The 9,758-nt window shown below is 40.1% G+C and overlaps 1 protein-coding gene across 2 annotated transcripts; it reads right to left on the reverse strand.

The window, feature by feature from the left end:
• Positions 1-1,304: 1,304 nt before the first annotated feature.
• spartb (spartin b) lies at positions 1,305-8,983 on the reverse strand. Of its 2 annotated transcripts, XM_083913552.1 has the most exons (9): positions 8,840-8,983; positions 7,525-8,372; positions 6,200-6,397; positions 4,744-4,900; positions 4,434-4,628; positions 4,180-4,338; positions 3,473-3,563; positions 3,248-3,294; positions 1,305-2,556 (listed from the first exon to the last, which is right to left on the reverse strand). In XM_083913552.1, exons 2-9 carry the CDS (start codon positions 8,365-8,367, stop codon positions 2,450-2,452), a joined length of 1,797 nt encoding a protein of 598 aa, XP_083769678.1. In that variant the 5' UTR covers positions 8,368-8,372; positions 8,840-8,983; the 3' UTR covers positions 1,305-2,449. The 2 variants fall into 2 exon arrangements, with proteins under 2 accessions (XP_083769678.1, XP_083769677.1); XM_083913551.1 differs by lacking the exon at positions 3,248-3,294.
• Between the last annotated feature and the right edge of the window lie 775 nt (positions 8,984-9,758).

Raw genomic sequence — 9,758 nt, forward strand, 5'->3', positions numbered from 1 at the left:
CAAGGTCAGATCAATTCACCTCTGGTTGGCCCAACTGACAATGTTTCAACAATAGATTTTACAAACCAACCACTGGGTCCATTTTCCACTTTTCAAAGTGCAACTTCAGGTTCTGATGACCTGAGACTTGAGGCTAGAAATCAGCCAGGGTCAGATGCTCTGTGTGATTCAAGACTCCTACAGGACAGTGACCTCTGCAGCAGTCGCCCTTCGACAGACAGTCCACAGGATGTTGCCAGTCCATTTTGGCTTGACTTGCTGCTGGATACCAATGGCACACTGTGCTTCCCTGATCCTAATCTTGTAAACATTGTTCTTTCACCGTACACAGGGTCCATCTAACTATATGGAAGTGGTCACAGATGAGATATTGGTTAAAGTGTTTTATTTTTTGTTGGTCTGTATTGCATACATAAACAAAATATACAAAGTTGATGTATTTTTTCCTTTCTCTCACATATTATTGTGCTGGAGCTACATTGTTGTGATTTGGCATCTTCTTAAAGGTTGACATATCTATTTACTGTGGGTTATCATTATGGCCAATACATTAGTTGGGTCATAAAAACGAGGTTTGTGTACAGCATTGGCCACAGAACTCAAATACGTTTTCACACGTTTTCCCCATTTTTGTTGTTACAGATGGCATTTCAGAATTTTTTTGTTATTTTTCTACAGAACATTGTAAGAAATGGTAGCTCTGCATCCCTTCAATTTTTGAGGTAAATGAAGTGGATCCGTTAAATTGTATACTATTATCCAATTGGCTATTTTAAAAATAGCCACTCTATATAAGTTTGTGTTTTAAGTAACAGGCCAGCTATTAAAGGACTGCTGTTTTTGTCTTGTAGTTAATACTTCTGATATAATTCAGATATGAATAATAAACACTAATATATCCAAAAAGTCCTATGAAGCCCCTAAAATGTGTAGAATAATTTTGAAGAAAAAAAAAAGTTATTTGGTTTACTGAATTCTCCCTCAAATACTTTGTTGATAATTTTTGATAGTTTACCCATTTTGAATTGATTTCACACCTGGTAAGAGTGATTTCTCCCACTCTGGTTAGTGTATTAATTTACATTTGCAGAATAAAGTCAGTATGATACTGTAAAAATACTTATATGATTTAACAGCCACTAGCCGAAGTATTAGGCTGAGAAATTAAAGATAGCGTTGACTGGATTTATACAGAATAAAACTGCCCAAATCAAACCTGCTCTGGCTCTCACCTTGTAGAGCACAAAATGGCAGTGAATCCTCAAATGTTCAAAAATAGACAGAATTTATTTCTTCTATAAAGATTTTATTTTTGTCAGAAAATTCTCAATATTTCAGGTATTTAAGAAATCTCAATGCACAACTAAAGTATTTGAAAGTCATCTGAGAATTATGGTTATCTGCTGATGTCTTGAAGCTTGAGTTTAATAAGTTTGCAAACATGAAAAAAAAAAAAAAAAGACCAACTGGTTTGCAAATCAAGTTAGCATCACACTTCATAATCCACATTTTGTTGAATACATTATCCATCACAATAACATTTAGATCTGTATATGAAAAACTATAAACATTTTACAAATATGCAGATACAATTGAACTGAAATGCATTAGACAGCACTGCACATTGTAGCAGAACAAATGGAATCAGTTTGACCTCTCAGACTTGGAGTTGGGAGACATAAGAATCTTAGTAACCCTCATTCATAGGAGACCCCAAAATCTTGCTCTGTATTGAAGGTCTAACAAAAATACACAATGGACAATAGACTTAAGGTTTACAAGACATTTGTATATCATTTGATGTTTGCGGGCAGCACTGATCACTTCTCATTTTAAACACCAAAGGAAACAGGATAACAGGCATATCTGTCTGAAACAGTTATATCTGAAGATACCAACATCATAATTATACTCATCCACTCATAGTATAGAAATTGCACTTACCAAACGGGGGAAAAAAACTCAGTTTCATGACGGTAAGAAAAGTTTCCATTGTCAAGTCCAAAACAATTCAATGCTGTCTTAGTACAAAGACCAGAGTTAAAATGATATCTTCCAAGTTAGGTAAAAATACTTGAATGTTACAGTGTGTGTAAATATAGTGTACAACCATGTTTTCATTTGGGATATAGTGTATAATCTGCAGTTTCTCTTCATTTAGGTCCATCTACCTTACAGAAAGATTAAAGTGCATAAGAGCTGTATCAAACTATAAGATATGAATAAAACAGTAGTTTTCTTGTAAATATGTTACATGTGTTATAAATAATGATAATATTAAATATAGATTTATTGATAGACAAATACAAATGATGCTTTAAGGCATTGCTGAGGGAATGAGGCACTTCCATCTATTTCCCTGATTTCTCCACTTGCTTCCCATTCTCTGGTTTTTCCTGAAGCTTGTAGTCATCCAAAATGGCCTTCGCTGTTTGCTTGCCAGTTCTTTTCACCACAGCTTTGATTCCCAGGTTGTCAACATTGAAGGCAGTGAGGCCCATATTAATGGCAGAATTGACAGCGTGGTCTGTGGCTTGTCCTGCTGCTGCTCCGTACCTTCATCAGAAGTCAGATTGGGTGAGAGGTCAGAGCGACAGGGTTTAGGGAGAATTAATCAATATGCTGTGCAAGGATTGCAAAGAGGCCATGCTGCATGTGAATTTAATGTGAGGATTACGCCCATGCAAGTGTGCATTCTTAAATTAAGAAATTTCTCCCGGACAGATTCTGAATCATTGTCCCACTGTGGTTCAGAAATCTATGGGTGAACAATAGGGATATAATCATATCATGGTATATAATTTTTTCACAATTTTGTTTTATATTAAAATAGAATTAAACAACTGAATGATAAAAACAGCATCAAGTGCTTGTTTTTAGATAATCCAGTTAATTAAATACCAATCAAATCTAGTTCTTCATAATTGAATGATAAATTAATATTATCTCATGATATACAACATTTCGCCCAACCCCATATAAATAAATAATCAACTATACTGTTGCTAACATAAGTTTCTGATTGTGAAATTTCCATTCAAAACATTGGCAGAAATCTGTGAAAAACAGCACCAGGGAGGTGAATTAGCACAGCATAGAAGACTCATAACAATAGAAATAATAATAGGAAGAAGAAGAAGAAGAAGAAGAAGAAGAAGAAGAAGAGGAAGAGGAAGGCTCAGGTCATGCTTGTGATTAACGGTGAAAATAGTTAAATAGCGGTTTATAATGAGGGGAAATTAATTACACGGTTTCTCATTAGGTGGGTCAAAGATGTTTTGTAGACCCCTAAATCTGCAAAGTAAATTCAAAAGAAAATGAGTGAGTGCACATTTGTTTTTGCATGTATAATGCAAGAGGTCATTTGCAACATACACATCAAAAACCTCTTTAGAAAGCAGTATTGAGCAAAGATTTGCATTAGAAGTGACACTGGTCAAACAAGTACTTTCAAATGGAAGGGAAGACTTACTTATGTTTCACGGTGGTCACCGTCTCTGATGCAACACTCGTAGTAATGTCCTTTGCTGCTACTTCCAAACCAGTCCACATGGTCGCAAATCCTACACATAATACAATACAAAAGCATGTTAAAATGGGAATCTCTGTCATTTTCAAACTGGACCCCACTGCCCTATGTATTAGTGTCTAGGTGACTAATGGGGTCAACCATTTTTGAAAATGGTTCAGTGTTGTGTGAGAGCCCTGCAGACCGGCAGCCATGAACCAGGCAGCAATGTAATCGCACGGGGCAATAACGACTGTCAATGTAGTTCTACTAAAAGTGCTTGTTTTTGCTGTGGCTGTTATAATGATGACAGGCCAAATTAGCTAATAGTATCAGCCTACCACTGCTCTCGGGTCTCCACATTTGTTCAATAATACAGTCAGACACTTATAATAACAATCCGAGCGTGACTGTCAAAAAAAAGCACCATTAGTTGATGTATGTTGACAGCGCTAAATTGCCCCCTTTGATGACATTGCAGCCAGGTTTGCAGCTTCTGGGCTGCAGGATTCCTCTAACTCAGTACAATTTAGAGAATTGTTGTTCTCTTTACTCACAAATGGGAAAATGGGTTCCAAGTTGAAACACACCAAAATTTCCCTTAAAACACATTTTAGCACTCCTCTCACTAACAACTTCGTCTGAGAATATAAAGTGTGGATGCACTCTACCTTGCACCCCACTGGCAGCCACCACCATAGCTCCATCGATGTTGGAACGACCATCCTTGTCTTTCTTCATGGACTCTGGGATCAGCTTGCCTCCGTGTTTTTTTACGTGCGGAGCCAACTCTCGACCCACACAGCCAGCAACCATGCATACCCCGTCCACTGCAGTAACACAGAATTACTTAATCAGATGTCCACTGCCAAATATCCACACAGCAGGGTCAGTAAAACCTGTTGAGTGAGGATGACTTATTCACCTAGAAACTGGCTGACTTTGACAGCTCCTCCGGTCGCTTGCTTGGCAACATGGAGGCCCTTGGTGACCGTGGGGCTGACCTGGGTGGGTTTGTCCTCTGGGGTGATGTGTTCTCTGAGTTTAGATGCCCCTTTGTGAATGGCCTTACCTGTGAACTCGGCTCCTTTTACTAGGCCCCAGCTTAGCCATGACGCACCTGATAGGACAACAGCATCACACAGTGCTAGTCACACAGTCTCTAGTCTCTCCTGACTAATTGTTAACAAACAAAAGCATTAAGATTTTTAAGGGGCAGAAGCAGTTGACCTCACCTGTCAGGATCCCGTGGGCTACCTTTTCACTCCACTCAGGCAGGGCCTTCTCCTCCTCGGTCACTCCTGATGCAGCCTCCTCAGGTGTAGCCTCCTCAGGTGTAACGATGGACACCTTCTGACTGAGATTAACGGTGTCTGCAGCTTCATCTGGAGCCTGATCATATAGACACATGGAAGATGAAGATGGTGAAAACAAGACCTAGTCTGCTACTTTGTGTAAACTGTACACATCTATGCTCAGATGCTCGTCTCAAAGTAAACCTCCAATTCACACAATAGCTCCTCTTATTATTCCGTGCTTCTCATTACAATGCGCTTTTTGTTTGCTTCAAAAGAGATTGCAAAAGTCTCTGTGCAGTCAGAAAACAGTCTCCCTTTGTGCTAAAAACCTCAAATCTTCGACATGACCCAAAAATGAAGGCTACACAAAAGTGCCTACTTGCTGATAGGGAATCGCGTCCATCGGAGAAGATGACTAGCCTTATTGCAAAGATAAAAAATGACTTTGTTTGGCATTGATCTGAGCCAGTGCCTCTACCTCCATCGTGGATGAACTGGCACTCGTCTTTCAACTGAAACCCTGAGGTTGTTCCAACTGCTGCAGATAAGAGCATTATAACTGATTAATTCTCCTCACCTGCCTGTCTGTCTCAAATCCCCACAATGCTGAGGCAAGGGTAACTTGGAGAAGTGTGCCAGCTCTGAAGTAAGCAGGAGCAAGAGTTCCATGCCAAGCCAAAACAATGAACAAGTTTGAAATCCTTTTAGTCTGCAGCCTCAAAGTGCCATGTAAGCAATGACTACAATCTTTCAGGGGATGAACAGATTTAATAACTGTACTGTATGCTATGCTTGTAGAATTTGTTAGTGACGATCGGAGTAAAATGGAAGGTGTTCAGGGATTTCCAATTAAATCACAAGCTAACTATCAGGTGCATCATTTTGGTGCACTTTTTTATGTCACTCTGCACTTTCACCTGCATTTCAACACAAAACTTATAAACAAAAAAATATATTTGTGAGGACAAATCTATAAATCTAAATAGAGTACCATATGGGAAACACTGCAATAATACTTTTGAACCATTAGACTGATGAGTGAGATCTCAGCTTTCAAAGAGTATGCAAAATGAAGATGCGCCCACTGTCACATGCCTGTAACTACCAATAGCAGCAGAGCATTTCCAACTTCAAAGTCATTTCCCCAAAATAGCTCTCTGTTTCACCCACTGGCACAAGAGGATTTGCCAAAAGGCATTGTGTAACAATTCTTTGGGGACTCCAAATACTTGTAAACACATTTTGATGTGAAAACAGTACAAATACATTTCAGAGGACAATTTGCTTAAAAAAAACAGCATTAAGATATGTGGCATTAAGCTGCAGATGACCTGCATTGTTTTTATTTAAATATATTGGACCCATTTGCATTTGTTCCCCAAAGAATACTGACCTGAACCCTGAGATCTGTCATCTGGGACAGCAGGTCCTGGAAGAGCTCTCTGTCTGCAGCAGGCAGCTCAGAGGACAACACCACCCCCACATAATAGCCTGGTGCTGGTGCCATCATGTCCGGAAACATAAACACTCCAGTGTTACAAAGCAACACTGGAGAGTCAGTGGCCATGAGAGGGTAAAGCCAGTCACACACCTGCCAGGAAGCAAAACAAAAAAAAGGTAAGAGAAATAAAGAATGCCCAAAATGTCCAATTTATTTCTTTACTACGTGCCCAAATATGCAGCAAAGTACAATGATGATTGAATTCATGAAAGTCAATGTAAGAGGGGAAAAGAGCTTTGCAAAGAGATCTTGCTAAAGTTTGGATTTCCAGCTACAACCTGAAAATTAGGTGCCTTACATTTCTAATGTGGATTCTGATTAGTGCAACGCAGTGACCAGTCTGAGAGAAGACACACCAGAGGACACTGTCTGCCTCTGATTGTTGCATGTCTAACAGGATTATAGGCCATAACAGTGTAAGCAGGGTTTAGATAATTACTTGCACTCATGTGAATCTCTGATGTCACCCGCTGGCAATAGCACCTGGGAAATTCCCCAATGAAGGGTCAAATTTAAGTCTCATGATCCACCAAGATCAAAAAACAAAAACAAACAAAAAAAAACAACTAAGCAGATATATATATATATATATATATATATTTATATATCAGACTGGACAGGTGTAACTATTTTCTGGTATTTCATTGCGCAATTTTGGGCACCGTACTGTACAAAATGATCTGCTTGTGGTAGCATTTGTGTAACACCTGAAGAGCGCTGCGGAGAGGATTTCTTGTATGAGCATAGCAGCCTCATTATCACTTAGATTACTCATTTTTATAACACCACCAAATATATAATTCTTTCGAATAAATAGTCATAAGATTGTCAACGTTTTTTAATGATCAGGAAGCTAATTTCCAGTAGGTCATCCAAGTCCAATTTTGATGTGGGATTTCTCAGGAGGATGACATCATAACCATAAACCTATTGGGCTTAGGGCACTGTTCATGTCCATGGGGGAGGGAAAGAGATCATTAACAAGCCTATCTCCTCCTGCTGATGACTCACAGTCAAAGAGGTCTTGATGACCTGAGCAAACATCTTACAAAATCAGGTTAAAGGGCTGAAGAAAGACTGCAGTGATGACATTTCACTTGCTCTTATTGCAGCAGATGGACATGAGGGTGGCTTATCTAGTCCTTTCAAGCTCTATATCCAAGTGTGTTTTAGTGTGCTGCCGAAACATCTGGGGAAAAATATTTATTTTCTCTTACCTGCAGAAATGCTGGAGGTCGGTTGGGCATTCTGTCAGAGTGGTCACTAGTAAACTTCACCAGCCGCAGGTAGCCCGGGTACGACGGGGCGCTCACTTGCCCTTCAGGTGTGACAAAGAAGATCTGTACCCCATGAGGGATATACAGTAACTCCTCTCCCTCTTCACCCATGCTCTGTAGAGATGGTGTTGAGTTAGACGTACGACTGTAGAACTCATCCCCGACCAATGACATTTCTCCCGCATCTGTTCCATATGATACAGAAAGGTGGCCGTCAGCCGCCTGAGGAGAGTAAGCTGGAGGCTGTTCGGCTGGAACCCCAGACTGCCTTGTAGGTAAGAGAGGTAGACCTTTACTACTGCATGCAGGCTCGCCTCCTACAGCTCCTGCCGCCTGGACATTGGCAGAAAGTAGGTTTGGTGGAGCTGCTTTCTCTGGCTTATTTTTGATGAGAAGTTTTGGGTAGAGACCTTCTTCAGAGACGTCTGTAGCACCAGGGCCGGGCACTCTGCCAGTGTTCAGTGTAGGTGCAGATTCAAGGTCAGAGCTAGTCTCCAATATGGCAAGGCGAGTGGTGATGTTGTTCAGCGTCTCCTGCATCTTCTGCTGCATCTGTCTGGCTGATTCCCAGGAGCTGCCAACACACTCATCTCCCTGTGAAGGCACAGCGATGGCCCTGAGAAGGTGCTGTCGCCCTCGCTTGTAGAGCTCCATGGCCTGTGCCTTGTCTCCAGCTTCATCCACTGTGAGAGCTTTATTGATGCACTCAAAGGCCCTCTCGTAGCCATCTTTGATCACTTGAAGTCTGGCACTGTCGAATGCATCTTGTTTAGCTTTCTCCATTCCCTCTGCAATCAGAAGTACAATCAGCTTTATTTACAATGTGCTGTGTCCATCCAAACATGGACTGACACACCACATGTAACGATGATGAGGCAAAAACACTCACAGCAGCTAGAATTTAACACACTTCATAAAACTTTGTGTTAATTGAGGCTAAATGTTATCCATAATCAAGCCATTTCACATCACTCAGAAAGAGTTAATTAACTTTAGTGTATCTTACTGATTCACCACAGTTGTAGTATATCAGCTGTAAAGTGCTCTTAAACAAGCTAATGATTATAAAGTAGTCACCACAAACTAACTTGAACAGCTGACGTCTGTTTGCAAGAGTACAGTTGTTGATACGTCACTGTACAACAGCCTCGTAAATAAAATACCGAGGTCATGAGTTATAACATTAACATGAGTATTTACCAGTTAGCACCACAGCTAGCACCCTCATAAGCTAACCCATCCACGCTTAACTTACCCCAGTGAGCGAGAAACTGCAAAGAACAGCTTAATTAGCCACGTAGCTACTTTCTGTCTAACGTTACGCGTTCTGTCAAAAATGACGCGTTAACTCCCGAGTTAACCACCAACGGACCTGTTGACGGTGTAGTAAAGTGATGTCGCACACTACTTTCCGCACAGTATTGACCAAAGTATCGTGACAGGATACAGAATGCTTCGACGCTTCACTTCACCACTACAAAATAATAACATTCAATGTCTTAGGCACATCGACGCTTTTAGTTTTATTCTGAAAATATAATCCGGAAGTGATGTATGCTACCACGGTTGCATCGACGCTAATATCACTTTAACATTAGTTTTTTTTTTTCTTTTTGTTGACTTGTCATAGTATTTATTTTTAAAGAACAATTTTTATTGAAAAGATTACATTTAAACATGACTTATCTTGCACGTTCCAGATACATATACACAATCCCAAAAATGTTGCTCTCAATGTAGAAACAGTAATACCATAAATTCAAATTTACAAAGACACTTCATAGAGAATAACCAAAACAAACGGGGAGTGAATCGGAAATGTCTACATAATCTGATAGTGTTTGCCAAATGTATTATTAGAGCAGCATATTATAAAAACAAGTATTTCTAAGGCACACCTTTCGATGTAAATGATCATAGATGACAAACCAAGGCACGCAGTTAGAAAACCACTGCTCTAGCAGGCTAAATGTTGAATCGCGTGGGTTGACTACCACCTAGGGGCCACAGTGCGCAACTGCAGCGTATACAAGTTAGTCAAGTTAACGTCAATGTAAAGCTGGTGCTGGTCGCATACTTACGTTGTCCGGTCAACACTTTCAAAACATAGCAACCCAACGGAAGTTATTGCAACCAAACTGCATTGACGTTGCTTTGACTAATGTGTTGCTGTT

Source organism: Echiichthys vipera (assembly GCF_963691815.1).
Source record: "Echiichthys vipera genome assembly, chromosome: 5".
Taxonomy (NCBI): Eukaryota; Metazoa; Chordata; class Actinopteri; order Perciformes; family Trachinidae; genus Echiichthys; species Echiichthys vipera.